General features: G+C 39.8%; 2 protein-coding genes across 3 annotated transcripts; both read left to right on the top strand.

Moving 5' to 3' along the window:
* The first annotated feature begins 162 nt into the window (after positions 1-162).
* On the top strand, positions 163-12769 carry LOC131470970 (upstream stimulatory factor 2). 2 transcript variants are annotated; one of them, XM_058647093.1, is made up of 11 exons: positions 163-644; positions 2468-2508; positions 2787-2893; positions 5201-5320; positions 5932-6085; positions 6222-6309; positions 7798-7836; positions 9329-9387; positions 9981-10075; positions 10166-10294; positions 10994-12769. In XM_058647093.1, the coding sequence occupies exons 1-11, from the start codon at positions 610-612 to the stop codon at positions 11084-11086; spliced, it is 960 nt and encodes a 319-aa protein (XP_058503076.1). In that variant the 5' UTR covers positions 163-609; the 3' UTR covers positions 11087-12769. The 2 variants fall into 2 exon arrangements, with proteins under 2 accessions (XP_058503076.1, XP_058503077.1); XM_058647094.1 differs by lacking the exons at positions 163-644; positions 2468-2508; positions 2787-2893 and adding an exon at positions 4294-4416.
* A 4267-nt stretch (positions 12770-17036) lies between these two features.
* Positions 17037-18517, top strand: hamp (hepcidin antimicrobial peptide). Its single transcript, XM_058648127.1, has 3 exons — positions 17037-17249; positions 17391-17471; positions 18297-18517. The coding sequence occupies exons 1-3, from the start codon at positions 17163-17165 to the stop codon at positions 18414-18416; spliced, it is 288 nt and encodes a 95-aa protein (XP_058504110.1). The 5' UTR covers positions 17037-17162; the 3' UTR covers positions 18417-18517.
* Positions 18518-18821: the final 304 nt, after the last annotated feature.

The raw sequence follows: 18821 nt of genomic DNA on the forward strand, positions 1-18821 counted from the left end.
GAAAGAAAGACTAAAAGGGTGGATATATGGAAAGGAGGGAAAGACAGAGTTACAGAAAGTAAAGAAAGACAAAGTGAAAGAAAAGAACAGGCCCAGGATCAATTATCAACAACAGCCTCCATTTTAACTGTGGTCAACAACAATTCAGTCTTTAAAACGGTCCCAGAATCTGTCTCAGCAAATCCCGGAACAATACCAAACTTTAGATCAATTCAAAAGACCCTAAAATTCCAGAAAATGTCAGTTGAACTGCGTCGTTTATTAAGGGCATTTCTAAAATCTCTATTTTAAGAGACGGGCTTTGGTGCGTTTAGCGACAGCACTGAGGAGAGCCGGAAGTACTGGAACTGAATCGGACTCCGCGCTCGGGTCACGCGGGGAGAACTGCAACGATTTGGTGAACGAATCTTTATAGTGAACTGATTCCAACGATTCAGTACACCGAAAAGAACGGTTTTTTCCCATCACCAGATCACGTGTCCCTCTTCTCTCCCCCTGTATCTCTCTCGCTCTGCCTCACATGACCTGACTGTTTGTCCTCGTGATCACTCACTTCCACCTCGGTCTGTGTCACTCACTGAATATCACGTTTTTTCCGCGCTCACCCTGATGGATATGCTCGAACAGAGTCTGGACACCGTAAGGTAAACCGAACCGAGCCGACACACTGACAGACACATGCTAGCCGCTACATGATACCCCCACCGGCAGCTAGTTTGTAGGAAGCTAACCGAGGCCTGAGCTAAGAAAGAAAAACAAACAAATAAACAAACAAACAAACAGCCAGCCTTTAATCCGATTCCAGTGTAAAGAGACTGAAGGTGAGTTAGTGTTTCCGCTGACACGACAGCAACTAAAAAACACGAACTATTCAAACTAAACTACGATTACGACGAGTTTGACAACAGAAGCGCAGCTAAGTTAGCTTCCGCTGGCTAATATAAACAAACCGAGCACACAATATTCACAAAGTTCTGTTTTTAATGTCAAACATGTTAAACTGAAGAGCGGTTTATAATCAATAATAACAATAAAACTGTTGTAATTTAATGAGGCGATATATTAAATATTTTATCTCTAAAACGAAAACTTAGCTGAATTTGTTCAGGGCTGCAACAACCTATACTAAATAAATCAATCATGTGAGAGAATTTATGAAGAATTAACTGGACATTTTTGCAATAATCGGTTACGAAATGAATCGGCAACTATTTTGATTGTTTTTAATATTACTAACCAGTTTCTGTATTTCTTGGCTCCATAAACCTTCAAAAACCTACATGAAATAACGCAGGAAATCATACAATAAGTCTTATGATGATAATAAATATTATCATAACAAGTTGGGTGGCAAAGATTAATTGATTATTAACCGATAACTAAATGAATCACCAACTCTATGACCATATTGTTTAAAACCAGTGTGTATGATTTTTTTCTGCTTCTTAAATGTGAATATTTGCGGGTTTCTTTGCACAATAAAACGATTTTTGTTTTATTGTGATTTCAAACTGAATCCTTTTGTTTATGGACAAAAACAAGACATTTGAGAAACATCATCAATTCCAGGTTTGATCATTATTTGATGGCATTTTATGATTTAAGAGTTACTTGCAGCCCTACATTGCATACTCAATAGGATGTGAACCATTAAAAAAGAACACAGACAAAAACAAATAAGACAAGAAATACAAGAGCGTTGCAAAAATCATATGTTGTTCATAATAAGGAGGGAAAAAAAAGAACTACACTGAGAAAAGTACAACAGACTTACACAACCCGCAGCCTGTACAGGTCACTGCTTTTCCCAAAACATTACACGACGTGACAAATCAACATGTTTCCATGACCAACAAGAGAACGAGCTTCCAGGAGTATCACTGATAAAAAAGAACTTTAGCCATAACTTCTCCATTTTGTATACATATATATGTATATGTGTGTATTTATATATGTGTGTGTATATATATATATATATGTGTGTGTGTATATATATATATATACAGTGTGTATATATATATATATATATATATATATATATACACAATTTGGGCCTGAGCACTTACACAGTGGTACAAGCCCTATTGGGAAAAGAAATTCTCCCCAAAGGATCACAGTTTTTCCCATTGACAAATCTTTCACTCACATTCACACACCGCAACATAGGCTTCAATGTCTTTGCTCAAGTACACATGTAGTCGAGCAAAGCCAGGAATTGAACCCACAACCTTCCAGTTGAAAGACAACTCACTGTACTACTGAGAAAGTGACTTGACACTTAAGTACAGTAAATGTCATAAACTTTTTAAACATAGACATAGACTTTTACTGAAGTAATTTTATAAAAAAGTGAAGTCATTTTCTGCTAACATACTTTTACTCAAGTATCACTTTATACAAGACTATTTGCAGCTTTAATCATCACTATTGTGTTTTTTTAACAACTTGAATTGTTTCTGTTTTGCAGCCAAGAAAAACAAGAAGAAGAAGAGGACCAGGGATCTGAAGGTAAGAACTAATGTACCAGGGTGTTTTTAAATCGATCAATCGAGTATCGCTTGGTCCATAAAATGTCATTAGATGTTGATCAAACCTGGAAATGAGGATGTTCTCAAATGTCTCGTTTTTGTCTACAAACTAAACTGATTGAGATTTAATGGTTTCTTTGTTTTATGGAGCAAAGAAATGAGAAAATATTCACATTTAAGAAGCTGAAAATCATGTTTTCATGAGGTTTCCCTCTGTCTTCTCACCACCGGCTTTTCTGTCCTTCATTCTTCCTGTAGACGCAGCAGGAGACGATCAGGGCAGTGTGGCAATAGCCAGTGTTCAGCAGGCTGCAGCGTTTGGAGACCACAACATACAGTATCAGTTCCGCACAGAGGGTGGGCAGGTAGGTGTATTTCTACCTGTGATAATTGTTTTTTACTTTACAGCTAATTTCAGAGAAACACGGACTGCATTTAAACTGGATTTTTCAAGTGTAGTTGTATGAGGTTGGGACTTTTAAAGGTGAATACAACCAGCACCGAGAACCAGAGAGAGATTTGGACGCTCACTCTCAGTCAAATCAGAATTTATCCACTTCAATATAAACAAAAAAGTGTGCCAATTAAGGTCTAAGGTTAAGTCAGGTTAATCTCACTGTTAGACAGACTTTTCCAGCAGGAAACTGAAGTTTGTAAACCACTCACTCTCCCACACCAAACCCCATAGAGAAAATCAGTGATTTTAACATCACAGCACACAGAGAGAGTGGGAGAGGGAGAGTGAGTGGTTTCCAAACTTCAGTTTCCTGTTGGAAAAGTCTGTCTAACAGTGAGAGGTTAGTACATATGTTATTAAAGGTCCAATGTGTAAGAATTAGTGACATCTAATGGTGAGGCTGTAGATTGCAACAAACAAATGATTAATCAATTTATCATTTGAGGTTTTTTTTTTTATTAAATAATAAGCTTCTTGAATTATTATTTTTTATTTATTTTCTTTGCTACTTAAAACAAAGAAATCATTCAAACAGAATAATTTTGTGTTTGTGGACAATAACAAGACATTTGAGAACATCATCGTTTCCAGAGTTTGATCAACATTCTTCTACATTTTCTGACATTTTTATGGACCAAACATCTAATATATAATATATCTGTCAAGAAAAGAGTGGACAAACTGTGTTGAGACACGATGAGCAAGCGAGCGAGCCAGCTCCACGGCGCTGTCGCATGGTTAAATACTGATAGATGTGGTAGAAAGTGAGTAAACGACATGTATGAATCCATTATTCATGCACCAGTGAGCGGGGATGTAGTTTGTTTCTTTGGTGTCAGGAGCTTCACGCTGACACTTCCTCTCACTGACGCGCCGTTACTGTGTGTGTGAGGTTTTCGTGTCGCTACGCTGTCGTGGGTTTGTTTTTGTTTTTGCCAGATTGCGTCAAACTCTGTTCCCTTTTTTTGCATCACGAAGATGGCGAGCTGTTTGTGTGTGTTTTCCACAGTCACATGACATGGGAGACCAGTGTGTCCCCTGGCTGTGTCCACACAACAGCAGCAGCAACAGACAGACAGACAAACAGACAGACAGACAGACGTTAGTTGGGTTTTTTCCTGACATGGATGATTAACATTGAGGATTAATTAAGTCGATGACCCGTGCAGCTTGTCCGAGCGATCATGTGATTCCACTCTGGTCTGGGATTGGCGGCTGGGGCTGCGGTCACATGTCAGTCAGGAGGGGGAGTCACATGACGGAAGGGAAACAAAAACCCATTCTTGGAGCAAACAAGCTCGATTTTCTTGTCCTGACTAAATTGGATGAGGGATGTTGTGATGCATCATGTGTGGGACGGTGAGAGCGCTGCACGGCTGAGGTTTGGATTATTATCACGTTAGAAAAATGATTAACAAATCGACGTGTCAGGTAAGAAGAGTGCGATTATCCGGTTTTAAAATGTCATTCGCTGCAATGTCATTGCTGCATGAACAAATCCAAACTTTAACTTTTCACCATTCAGTTTGAAAGTTTATATTTTGATCAGAGCTGACGACTAACGATTATTTTAATCATTTAAAATGACGACGCTCTCAAACGTCTTTACGGAGCAAAGAAACCAGAAAATATTCACATTTAAGAAGCTGAAAAATCACAGAAACTGGTTTAAATGATTTTAAACGGTTAATTGTTAGTAGTTTCACCCGTAAAATGTTGAGAAATGTTGATCAGTGTTTGTAACCGATCAACTGATCAGTTGATGAATGATTTTTGTCCACAAACAATTCAGTTTGAATGATTTTTGTTTTTATGGAGCAAAGAAACCAGAAAATATTCACATTTAAGAAGCTGAAAAATCACAGAAACTTGATCACAGGAAAAAACATGCAAATTGTGCAAGTTGTCACTGATCAGGAAATAATACCATGTTGATTTTTCTTTAATTAAACTGGTGTTGAAGCTTCAAAATGTCTGAATTCTCTTAGTAATAGAAGAAGAAAACTTTCCTCATCGTTTCTTCAGCTGAAATTTGTCTTTCTAAGTTTGTGTTGACTCATTTCTCTGTAAATGGATTCATAGTTTCATCCATAAAATGTCAGAAAATGTGTCAAAATATTGATCAGTGTTTGTCAAACCTGGAAATGATGTCGGTTTAAAAACCGTCGCGTCCTCGAGCAGCTTCTCCTCTCTGACGTCTGTGCTGCGTCTGCAGGTCACGTACCGGGTCGTCCAGGTCAGCGACCAGCACCTCGACGGACGCGACGATGGCGGCGGAGCGGTGAGCGTCGTCTCAGCGGCCGCTTTCTCTGCAGCTCCTCAGGCCGTCGCTCAGGTAAATGATCACAGTCAGGACACGCACATACACACACACACACACACACGCACACTAATCTGCGTCACGTTGTTTTGAATCGTTTCAAAAACAACAAAAAGATTTGTATGTGACACAGTTTCTTTGAAGTATGGAGGCAGGGTTGGTGATATTAACTCTTCTGTCGTCACAGACGTGTTTTTCTCATTACCGTTACTCCTATATAGTTTGTGATCGCTAGAAAATTCAAAAACTATGCTCTGGCGATCTGTTCAGGGTGTGACTCCGCCTCTCGCCCCATGTCAGCTGACCCTCATGTGGAGGATAAAGCAGTAGAAGACAGATGATGGATGGATACCAGAGAGCAGAGTAATAAGAGCGTTTGCGCTCATATACTTGTCATTACGGTAAAACCTCAGGACTTCAGAGGAGCGAGTGTCCAATCACAGACGAGATTCACTGGCACGTCACACCTTTGTCAGTAAACAGTGGAATAACTGCCAGATATGGAAAGTGAAAGTAATCTTGGAAAAAAAGGAGCAGAAAAACTCACAATTCTACAGCCATAAAATTGTGTGTGTGTGTGTGTGTACCTGCTGTGACGCGTTCACACTCTTGTCTCTGTGTCTCAGGCTGTGATCCAGAACCCTTTCAGTAATGGTGGAAGTCCATCAGGAGAGGCGGTGGGAGGGGAGACACGCTTCGCTTACTTCCCAGCGACGGCGGTGAGTGAAGGGACGGTGTCTGTGCAGGCCGCCGCTGACCCCGCGCTCACACAGGCGGGAGGTGAGTTCGCTCCTCACACTGTATCACACACACACACACACACACACACACACACACACACAGCAACTCATCAATGTTTCCATCATCATTTCATTTATGATTCATGTCATTTCATTCATACATTGTTTTATCACAGGTCAGTTCTACGTCATGATGACGCCACCTGACGTCATTCAGACAGGAACGCAACGCACCATCGCCCCACGCACACAGTCCTACTCGGCGTGAGTTTATACACACACACACACACACACACACACACAGAGACAGATACACACACACACACACACACACAGAGAGACAGACACATACACACACACACAGACAGACACACACACAGAAAGAAAGAGAGACACACAGCTTGATAATATCATGATAGCATTTTGTTTGTTTATTCCACAAATCTCCCCTGTGTGTGTGTGTGTGTAAAACTCCCAGCGTGTGTGCGTATAATCACACATCACACAGGAACAAACAGGAAACCCAGCTCAGACGCTCTCCCACTGCTGCACCACACGCTGCTGATCGTCGTCGTTAACATTATCAGCAGTTTCACCTGAACTCAGACAGAAAAACTGTCTGTGTGTCATTTTAATGACCTGATGACAGCGGCCTGGTTCTGTCTGCTCATGAACCCTCAGTGTCTTTAGCACCACAAATAACAAACACTCACATGTGAGTCATATGATGCTTTTTCCACCTCACAGTCCTGACATGACTCCACTGTTTTCTCTTCTCCATCACTGACAGAACCTGCTGGATTTTTTTAGTTCCTGATACTAAAAACTGAGAGTGTCGTCACTGGAGAGTCAAGATTTAAAGCCAACAATGTCCACTTAAAAATCCTACTTCCAAAATCTACTCATCTCACTGTTAGACAGATTTTATCAACAGGAAACTGAAGTTTGTAAACCACTCACTCTCCCACACCAAACCCCATAGAGAAAATCAGTGATTTTAACATCACACCACACAGGAGTGGTTGATTCACTGCTGCCTCCATCACTAAGTTCAAATGTCTTATTTTGTCACTTTGGCTTTTAAAATCCTTTGTTCAGATTGAACTCACTGACACAATGTGACCACATGAGGCAACAGTAGACCAGCAGCTCCTGTGTCCCTGTGAGCCAAAATCACTGATTTTCTCTATGGGGTTTGGTGTGGGAGAGTGAGTGGTTTACAAACTTCAGTTTCCTGTTGGAAAAGTCTGTCTAACAGTGAGATAAAGACGTGAACATGTTCTTAAAGACATCGTAGACTTAAACTGATGTAGATTTTATTTTCCCACTGGCAGGGGACAAGTGTCGGACGATAAGTGATTTACTTGAAGTCACTTGAAACAAACACGACTCGTTATCTAATGAAGTGAATGCACCTCCACGTCCGTCTGTCCGTCCCTTTCTTCTACGACTGATATATTTTCAGTAAAAGCTTCAAAGGAAATTATCCTGCTTGTGTTTTGAAAGTGTCAGATTAGTTTCAGATGTCAGTGTCTCTGTTGTCGGCCCGTGTGACGCCGCATGTTACGCTCAGCAAACACAACAACGCTTGTTTGAATGTGAAGTTGTTTCATGTCTCTGCAGTGTGTTTACATTCTCTCTCTCTCATGAATAATAACAACAGCGGCGTGAGCGCTCGCCGTGACGACGACGCTGTCATTGACGTGGGAGTGAGATGTTGACTTTTGTTTTTCTCCTCTGATGTTTTCACAGGAGTGAGAGTGAGCTGATGCAGCGGGACGATTTAAACTGGTGAGGACACGTCACACAAACACTCACACACTGTAACACACGCTGTCCCGGTGTCAGTCCTTCATTCGTTTTTCAGAATAAAATGAAAAAAAAACCCAGATCAAACTGTTAATTTGAATTTCAAAATAAAATGTAAAACACATTACGAACTGTTAATTTGATTTTCAAAATAAAATGAAATAAAAATGCAGATCATGAACTGTTTGATTTTTATTTTGAAAAATAGGGCCTCAATAGCTCCCATAACATAAGTAATGTTTCCACTTTTGAATTTTGCAACCCTAATCACAAGTGAAGAGAAGCAGCACACACCTCATCCGTCCCTTCCTTTAAAGTCCCCGGTGATTGTCTCTCCCTGCTCTTGATGTGTGGGACACGTTTCGTCTGCACTGACCTCAAGCCATTGTTTTTAAATCCACGCTCGTGGCAAACATCGTTTTCCATGAGGACTCAGAAATTAGGTCATTGTTCTCCATCTGGAAACAAATGAGTCGACTCTGTCTGTCTGGAAGAAAGAAATCCACTTTCATAACCAGCTCCACAACAACTTAGAGGTTCAGCACAAGGTCTGCGATCTCTTTAAGAACACGTTCACGTCTTTATCTCACTGTTAGACAGACTTTTCCAACAGGAAAGTGAAGTTTGTAAACCACTCACTCTCCCACACCAAACCCCATAGAGAAAATCAGTGATTTTAACATCACAGCACACAGGAGTTGTTGATCCACTGCTGCCTCTATCACTAAAGTTAGTATTATTCGGCCTTTAAAATCCTTCAGTGACACAAAGTGACCACACGAGGCAGCAGAGGACCAGCAGCTCCTGGGTCCCTGTGAGCTAAATTCACTGAACAGGGAGATAAAGACGTGAACATGTTCTGAAGATATCGTAGACTTAAACTGACGTAGATTTTATTCCATAAGTGGCTGAACTCTAGTGTGCTCAGTCAGCACTGACTCTGTGTCAGAACCTCATAGAAACGCACTTCTTTTTTAAAAAACCCTGAACTTTAAAGGTTCTCACTCCCTGTCTGTCGCTCTACGTCACATCTTTATTCTGCAGCAGTGAATTATTCGACCTGTCAACATGACTCGACTTCTCGGTCGGTATCTCTTCATTCAGAGATATTGCGCGCTCCCTCTCTCCCTCGTATCTGAAGACATCTTAATGGGATTTTTTAGGTGTATAATGTTTGACTGTATGAAGTTAACTTACACAGAGGAACCACTTCTTTAACCCTCCGACTTTCACAACTTACAGAGGCACAGACTTGGTGTAAGAGATGGAGAGAAATCATGAACATGAGGCGATCACAGTGTCTCTGCTGAAGCTCTTTTATCCACAGCATTGTCATAAACAGTGTGGACGCATCATAGCAAAGAAAGTAGAAAATATTCACATTTAACAGGCTGAACAATCACAGAAATTCTGTTTCTGTCTGTGATTGTGAGGTAAATTATTAAAATAAGGGTTATTTTCCATCTGTCTGCAGGAAAATGGACGGACCTCGAACACCCAGAGATGAAAGGAGGAGAGCGCAGCATAATGAAGGTAGGAACAATCTGCTGTGATTATCACACATACCTGTGTGGTCACTAGAGGTCACTGTTGAGCCGTCCATGTTTCACCAGTGTCTCTGAAAGACAACCAGAGCCTGGACATGAAATGATTGTTGTTTTTAAATCAGTGCTGTCTCTAAATCCACCACACTCCTCTGTTCATGAACATGATGAACATTAATGTTTTCACGATTTATGTCTTTTTAACTTTGATCTACAGTTGGAAATTGTTGTCATGACTTCAGTGACGACACTCTGACCAATCATAAGTATTAGGGATTTTTAGTAGATTCTGGAACTATAAGTACATTTTGGAATTTTAAGTAGATTTAAATAGATTTTGGAACTATAAGTATATTTAAGTAGATTTACGAACTATAAGTAGATTTAAGTGGATTTTGGAACTTTAAGAAGATGGAAGTATAAGTAGGATTTTTAAGTCTTTTTTAACTGATCTACAGTTTGGATTGTTGGCTTTGATTCTTGTGTCGGACAAATAAACGTGCCGAGTCATGGTGCCACAGGTTTGTGACGTCACTTTGTCACTTTGCAGTAGAAAGTAAAGTGAACTTGTTCTTCCATCAGTTGAGAGGCGGCGGAGAGACAAGATCAACAACTGGATCGTGACGCTCTCCAAGATAATCCCAGACTGCAACGTGGACAGCACCAAGACCGGAGCAGTAAGAGAACGCCTCACTTCACCCCCTCCCCACCGATCTGTGTCGTTCACATGTTCATCACGTGTGTGTGTGTGCTGCTTCCTCCTCCAGAGTAAAGGAGGCATCCTGTCCAAAGCGTGCGACTACATCCGCGAGCTGAGGCAGAGCAACCAGCGTCTGCACGAGAGCGCGAAGGAGGTGGAGAGGATACAGGTGGACAACGAGCTGTGTCGACAGCAGGTACACACACGAGGACACACACGAGGACACACACTCACACGCGCTTCTGTCATTCTTATGAAAGGGTTAAAGACGCTGTTCGTCCTAATAGATTGAGTCACACGTGGACACACCTCACGTCCACCTCGTTTCAAAACTCTACTCACGCTGCTGTAACATGGAGTTACATTTTTAACCATTACAAAAGTGTTCAGATGCTTCATATGACAAGTGTTGTCATATGAGGTGGTGATATATGAACCAGAAACAAAGAGTCACTCACAGTGAAAACAAAATGGCTGCCAGCAGAGACAAGAAAAAAACACAAATCTACGATGTCTTTAAGAATATGTTCACGTCTTTATCTCACTGTTAGACTTTTCCAACAGGAAAGTGAAGTTTGTAAACCACTCACTCTCCCACACCAAACCCCATAGAGAAAATCAGTGATTTTAACATCCCAGCACACAGGAGTTGTTGATCCACTGCTGCCTCCATCACTGAGTTCAAAGGTCTTATTTTGTAAAATTCGGCATTTGAAATCCTCTCTTCAGATTGACCTCAGTGACACAAAGTGACCACACGACGCAGTGAGATAAAGACGTGAACATATTCTTAAGAACTTCGTAGACTTTTAAACTGGCGTAGATTTTATTGGGCGAGTCTTTTTGTTTAGTATAAAGTCTTTTTTTTAAACTTTTTGCTTCTCTTGTTTTTCAGATTGAGGAGCTGAAGAACGAGAACGCTCTGCTGCGAGCTCAGCTGCAGCAGCACGGCATCGAGGTGGTCGGCGAGACGCCGCCACCGCAGTGACGCAGCAATGACACGCACACACACGGGGACGCCCGTGACACGTCAACCAACGCGGCGTCGGGAGAGAAAAAAAAAACCACGGCAGCGAGACAGCGAGGACTTTGTGCGTTTTTTGAACCCTTCACTGATCGGGGGCCGCGGCTGTTGTCGACTGTTGGATTGCATCGAGATAATTTGAAGCATAGTAGAAAACAAAGACGGAGACGCCTCCTCACTCACAGACTGTCTCATGTTTGTCCTTTCACTTCCTTCTGCCCCCCCCGATATTAACTTTGACTTAGTTCATGCTTTTATTCTGTGTTCTTTTAAAGTTGTCTTATTATTATTAATATTGTTGTTTTTAGCTGCTTTAATTTATTAGTGCGCATGTTAAGAGAAGCCACACACACACGGCTGATTGATGTAAATACGCCGTGTCATGTTTTAATACAGATGTTACAGGATGATGCAGCAGACTTTTCTCTGGGAGTAAACAATCAATAACCTCCATGACCTTCATGTCGGCCCTTTGTCGTCATCGTAATCATCAACGTTGCTCGTGTTCGTTAAACCCGGCACCAAGTTCTTTTAGCCCCTCCCCCTCTCGCTGGTGAAGATTTAAACACCAACCTTGAGTGAAAATCACACAGAGCACAATCACTTGTTTGTGTCCACAGAGAAAAAGTTCAAATAAAAACACACGCACACATTATTACAGACTTTTAAAGGGATAGTTCAGGTGTTTTTTGTTGTATGTGTGCACCTGAGAGCTCACATCAGATATTTGCTCTCAGTCATAGCAGGAAAAACATTGAAGAATCTGATTTTAGACTTGCCTGATCCCTACAGTCAAATATCTTTCCAGCACCCTTTAAATCCATATTTATTTTGTACGTTGTCATTACAAATAGATAAAGACGACTCATTGTTTGATGTTTGTTCTGTTGTTGAAGTTCTGTTGTTTTGATGACAGGACCCCGAGTGGCAGCAGTTACATACTGTGCATTTAAGTCTACGATATCTTTAAGAACATGTTCACGTCTTTACACAGGAGCTGCTGGTCTTTTAAATGCTGAATTCATTAAAACAAGACATTTGAACTTGGTGATGGAGGCAGCAGTGAATCAGCAACTCCTGTGTGCTGTGATGTTAAAATCACTGTTTTCTCTATGGGGTTTGGTGTGGGAGAGTGAGTGGTTTACAAACTTCAGTTTTCTGTTGGAAAAGTCTGTGTAACAGTGAGATAAATACGTGAACATGTGACGTAGATATCGTAGACGTAACCTGACGTAGATTTTTATCACACAAGCCTTTTGGAAAGTGGCTAAAAACTATTTTTTTTCTTGTGTCCCTGCTAACAGCCTGTAACAGACTGTCTTACAACCACACTTAAAAAACCCTGCTTTATCCCTTTAATGCATCTTATTTCTGACTGTGTACATTTAAAGCTGTGTATGGAAGTTATGAGTCTGATGATGTTGAAAATGAATCTTCAGCAAGAAAAGACGTCAATAATTCTCCAGAAAACATGTTCATACATAGTCATGTTTTTCATTCATTTCTTTTTAAATGGTAGGAGTGAGGAAAAAAATAAACTTGCTTCCTGTCTGCAGCAGCCTCACTGTTCTCAGGTTCAATAGTAAACAAATAAATAAATCACTTTTTACAATAAAATTAAAAACTTTCACAAACTAAGAAAATTAACTTTGGTTGTGGGTTCATTATTTATTAGAGTATTATTATTGTTTTTACAGTTAAAGGACCAGTGTGTAATATTTAGTCCCACCTAGGGCTGAAGTTTCATATTGCAAACAATGGACAACCTTTGGAAAACAAAGGTTAAAAACAAAAAACTTTTTTTCCAGTGATATTTAAAAAAAATCACTCTCTTCACCTTAATGACAAAAATGTCTCATCCCTAAAACTGCAGTGAAATACTTTATTATGTTTAGGTAATGGAACAGAATCTACGGAAGAGTATTAGGGCCATGTGTAAAATAGGTTTTTGAAATCCAAGTCAGACTTTAATCTGACTTTGATCTCAGAATTCATGATGGATTTTTTTTGTTTTGTTTCGTTTACATGTGGCCCGATTACTCTTTTGTAAACATCAAACTTCATGACTGAAACACTTTTTATACATAAAATATGTAAACCTTTAAATGTCAGTGTTTAAAAAAAAAAAAGACATTGTTTTAATTAAAAATACTAAATGTTTGATGGATTAAATATAAAAATGTTTAGTTTAATGCAGTAAAAACAAAAAAAAACTACACTCAGCACTAATGTCAAAAAACTCCCATTTGAAATTCTGATGTTATTTTTCATCTAAAATTATTAATGTTTATTCAACATCAGAGACTGAAAAAGAGGCATCCATTGGCTACTTATAACACTGCCACCTGCTGGATTACCACCACAATCACATCTGTAAAACACATTTTATGTTGAATTTCTAAAAATATAAACATGAATGAATGAATTCTAATGAAAAGTAACTAGCTTTATATGGGTTTCAATGCGGACATTTTTGTCCTTAAGGTGATGAAAGTAACAATTTGTTTTTTTTACACAGTGTTTGTTCCCATGCGTCTTAGGAACAGACGTCCACATTTTTGGAAATGTACATTTTTAATATTTGACAAACATTAGACAATATGTAAAATGACAAAGGAATGTGTAACATCAAAAATGTTTTTGTAAAATTGAAATAGGTTTTATAGAGAAACAATTTGTATGCGTAACATTAGTATTTTCTTGTAAAAATTAAAACATTTTGTAAAAGTTTTTGGTCAGATAACATGTTGTGCAACTCGAGCAACTTAAGTAACATTCCATATTTAAATGATTTTTGTCATATAGAGCATGAAAGAAAATCTTCACATTTAAGAAGCTGAAAAATCACAGAAACTGGTTTTAAAACTACTTGACGATTACTTTAGTAAATTGGTAAATCATTGCAGCTCTGATATTTTATGTTTATATAATTTTAGTTAGTTAGGTGGTTATTCTTGATATTAAATCATATCGTGAGAATTATTGTGGTCAGATTAATGGAGACAGGTTATATTTGTCTCTGTGTTTGTCAACAGCAAAGCTCAGCAGACGGACGGAGGGACGGAGGGACAGGCGTCTGAGTGTCTGTGTCTCTGTTTGACGTCGCTGATCTCTGATCTCATGTCCCGCTCTGATTGGGACACACGGACGTTTTCTCCACCACAAACATGTAAGAGGTCTTTGAACACACAGAGTCGCACAGAGACCAAACTCTTTCACCATGTTTTCACTCACACACTCATCATAACACATTCATCCACGTTTGTTTACAGAAGGAAGAAGCAGAGAACCTGTCGCAGAACCCTGCTGCAGAGCGCCAGCACAAGATTCACAACAAATAAAATCCAAGTTACATTAAGTCTACAATGTTTTAAGAACAAGACAACAGTTCCCATGATCCTACGCTGCTTCATGACCTCATCAAACTATGTCTTTTGTAGTTGTTTTCAATGAGGGAGCCCCTAGTGGCAGAAAGTACATACTGTGCATTTAAGTCTGTGACATCTTTAAGAAAACGTTCACGTCTTTATCTCACAGTTAGACAGACTTTTCCAACAGGAAACTGATTGTCTCTATGTGGTGTGGTGTGGGAGAGTGAGTGCTTTACAAACTTACAAACAAGTTTTCATGTCTCAAAGGTTGACCTGTGTGCAGGTCACACCTCACAGGAGGGTTCAGTTCAGAATCACTGGGTTTGAGTGAAAAACTTACAGAAGGACTCAGAGGAGACGACTGGAAGCTGCAGGTGTTGTGAAGATCTGAGCGAGTGGAACAAGAGGTGAAGATAATCTGGACACAGGTGAACGTCATTGACAAATGAGGAAGAACAGGAAGTAAAATTCGCTGAGAGGAGTCGAGCACAAACACAAAATAAAACAGGAAGTAAAGAGGAAAAAAACAAACTACAAAATAAAACCGGGAAACAGAAACACTGAAATCATCTTTGGATAGTTCAAGTCACTCCTATATTTTCCAGAAGCGTCAGGAAACAAAAGACCTTTGTCATAAAATCTCCGTCAGTTTAAGTCTGCGATATCTACGTCACATGTTCACATCTTCATCTGATTGTTATCTGATTCATCTGATTGTAAGAGGTCAATCTGAACGAAAAATCTGAAGGATTTTAAATGCCAAATTTACTAAAATAAGACATTTGGACTTAGTGATGGAGGCAGCAGTGGATCAACAACTCCTGTGTGCTGTGATGTTAAAATCACTGATTTTCTCTATGAGGTTTGGTGTGGGAGAGTGAGTGGTTTACAAAGTGACAGAAACTTCATATATTTGGTCAGAAAAGTCCATCCAACAGTGAGATAAAGCTTCAGAAACCGTGTAGAGTTAAGCTCAAACAGGGGGCGCTCACAGTGCAGTCCTGTCAGGGAATTCCAGGCTCATTCTTGCTGCGATTGGGATTGACCGGTGTGCTCAGTCACTTCCAGTATTCTGCCCTGAAATTCCACACATCGGGGAATTCCCCACAGTCACAGAGCTCCACACTGCCCCTCTCAGTCTGACGGTGACGTTACACTCACGTGACAAGAAAAACTTCACTAAAATGTTTGATGTAAAAGAGTGTGAGGAGGATTCAGTTCAAAACCTGCTCTGTCCTGCAGGTGTAAGGACAGGGTGGTGCGAGACATGTGGACAGAAGGACAGGAGCAAGATGGTGAAACAGGACAGACGAGGGCAACGTCCTCCAGCAGAGCGGCGTCTGCTGAGGTGAATCTGTCCGCCACGCTGGTGCCGACCTTTGTTTGACCACCAGATTACTGATTACTGACTCACACACAGATCTATAAGCTCTCTCTCTTCACATTTTTCACTCTTTATTTTTCTCCTTTCTCACATTTTCACTCTTTATTTTTCTCCTTTCTCATCTCACTCATTCATTCACTCTTTAGGATCTTTAGGTTTTTTTTGTCTATGTCATAAACAGCTGAGTCATGCTCAGTGAAACGCGCCACACAAAAACAATGAGTCATGTTTGACTCGAGGCTCCGGTGTCAAACACAAACGCATGACTTCAAGACAAAGTCACGTCAGTAAAAAAAAACCCACACGGTACATTCACAATGTTTCAATAAAAACAACAATAATAATATTAATAAGTCATTTATACAGAACTTTTCTAAACCCATATCACTGTAAAGCTCAAAGTTCTGCAGCCTGAGAACACGTTCACATCTTTATCTCACTGTTAGACAGACTTTTACAACAGGAAACTGACGTTTGTAAACCACTCACTCTCCCACACCAAACCCCATAGAGAAAATCAGTGATTTTAGCTGGTGCTAGCTGCTAATGTTAGCATACATGCCCAACAACATAAACTATCATACAGCATTATTTTTAATGCCATATTAGCATGTTAGCATATATTTTGCCTATGTTGCAGCCTGAGACTCTTCACTTCGCCTTCAGTGAAAAAAACAAAATGGCTGCCAGCAGAGATACAGTACAAGATACGAAAAGTCTACGATGTCTTTTAGAACACGTTCACGTCTTTATCTCACTGTGAGACAGACTTTTCCAACAGGAAACTGACGATTGTAAACCACTCACTCTCCCACACCAAACCTCATAGAGAAAATCAGTGATTTTAGCTGGCGGGGACACGGGAGCTGCTGGTCTACTGCTGCCTCGTGTGGTCACTTTGTGTCACTGAGGTCAATCTGAACAAATGATTTATCAAAATGATTTGATGATGCCAAGTAATACAAAAGAAGACATGTGAAGCCCCCCCCCCCCCGTCCATCAGAGATGTGGGACTTCCACAAAGCAGAAAGGGTGGAAATGTTGAGGTCAGAAGTTCCTCCACAGAGTTAGGTAACTGCTGCCAGGAAAGGGGCGGAGCCTTGTTGGAGATGAAGCAACAGCAAAGTGTCTGAGTTTGTATAAAAACTCTGCAGCCTCATCAGCGTCAGTGAAGCAGAGACACGACAGGAAACTGAGCAGCGTCTGACAAACTCAAAGAGTCAAGAGAGAGACTGACCTGACGTCCATGAGGAAGACGACCTCTGACCTCTGACCTCCCGTGAAGATGAAGGCATTCAGCATTGCAGCTGCAGTGACACTCGTGCTCGCCTTTGTTTGCTTCCTGGAAATCTCCGCCGTCCCGTTCACCACGGTGAGAGTCGCACGTTCACTCCCTCTGTGTCTCCATTATTATCATGAATAATATTATTATTGTTATTATTATTATTATTATTATTATTATTATTATCATTAATGATGTTAATATGGGTGTGTGTGCATGTGTTACTCACAGGTGCAGGAGCTGGAGGAAGCACGAGGAAGAGACGACACTCCAGCTGAGACACACCAGGAGACACCTGTGCACTCACAGATGGTACGTTTCAGGCCATTCAAGCTGTGGCTCGTGGGCCACACGTCACCCGCAAGCAGCCTCTGCGTGTCGCCTGTTAAAGTTGTGTTCTGTATAAAATAAGTTCAGACAAATGAAATATATAGAAGAAAGAAAACATTGACACTTTAGGGCGCTGACAATTGAAGTTGAAAAACTAATGTTTTTTTTTATAAACTAAATTAAACTAAATTTAATAAGTCATTGTTGACTTTAGTTTAAAATGAACAGTATCATGAACTCTGAGTCAAATATGACACTTATTATTATTTCACTAAAACTCTTAAAGGTTTGATTAAAATATTTATTTGACAGTGAAAAATCATTAAAGTTACAACCTCATTAGGATTCTGTTTTCTTTCTTACAGTTTTAATGAACTTTATGACGTGAATGTGCCTGAAAAAAGGACTTCAAATGACCTTTTTTCTTAAATACAAATATTTTAATCCAAATAATCTCTAAATTAATAAAAAAAAGTCTTGTTTTAAAAAATAATCTGCCAAAGGTGGCAGATTATTTAAAGTAACTTGTAAATCTGCAGCCACTTTCAGATGCTAAGTGGACAGAATTGAATAAAGTGGTACACGTTTCTCACAACAAAGAGTTTCGGTTTCCATTAGAGATTAAATTCAGCTGTAAAATCAGATTAATGAGACAAAGTTTGATATTTTTCTTCTTGAAACTGAATTACTGTGCGAGGAAAAACTATCTTGCGGGGATTATTTTTCTTTTTAGGTATTTACGTGTTCTGATGATGATGATGATGATGATGTTGATGAAGTGTGTCCATGTATCCTTCCCTCTCACAGACGCTGAATCATGTCAGACACAGACGCTGGAGTCACATCCACCTGTGCCGCTGGTGCCGCAACTGCTGCGGCTCTGATGCCTGGGTTTACTGCTGCAGGACAACAAAAACCTCCAAATAATTAACTTATTATTCTGTGTTTGTGTCAGGAAATGATCTTTGATTTTCTGTGCTGTCAAGTTTTACATATACATGCACATATGTGTATATATATATATATATATATATTTATATATATATATATATATGTATATATATCATGCATAAATGAGGTAAAATTCATGGACGAGCATTTCGAATAAACAAAGCTGTTGTGTGTATTTCTGTGGTTTGTTTGTAATCCTTTCACCCGGAGGCTGTTCTCAGTTTACTGAGCCAGATTGCGACGGCGTCTTTATCTAAATTAAATCACTAATAAACACACAAACAAATGTATTCATCACGAAGAAGAAGAAAAAGACAGGTTTTACGCAGCACGTGACACAGAAATCAGGAGGTATGAAAAGATAAAAGCCATTTATCACAC

The sequence above is a fragment of the Solea solea genome, chromosome 13, assembly GCF_958295425.1.
Source record: "Solea solea chromosome 13, fSolSol10.1, whole genome shotgun sequence".
Lineage (NCBI taxonomy): Eukaryota > Metazoa > Chordata > Actinopteri > Pleuronectiformes > Soleidae > Solea > Solea solea.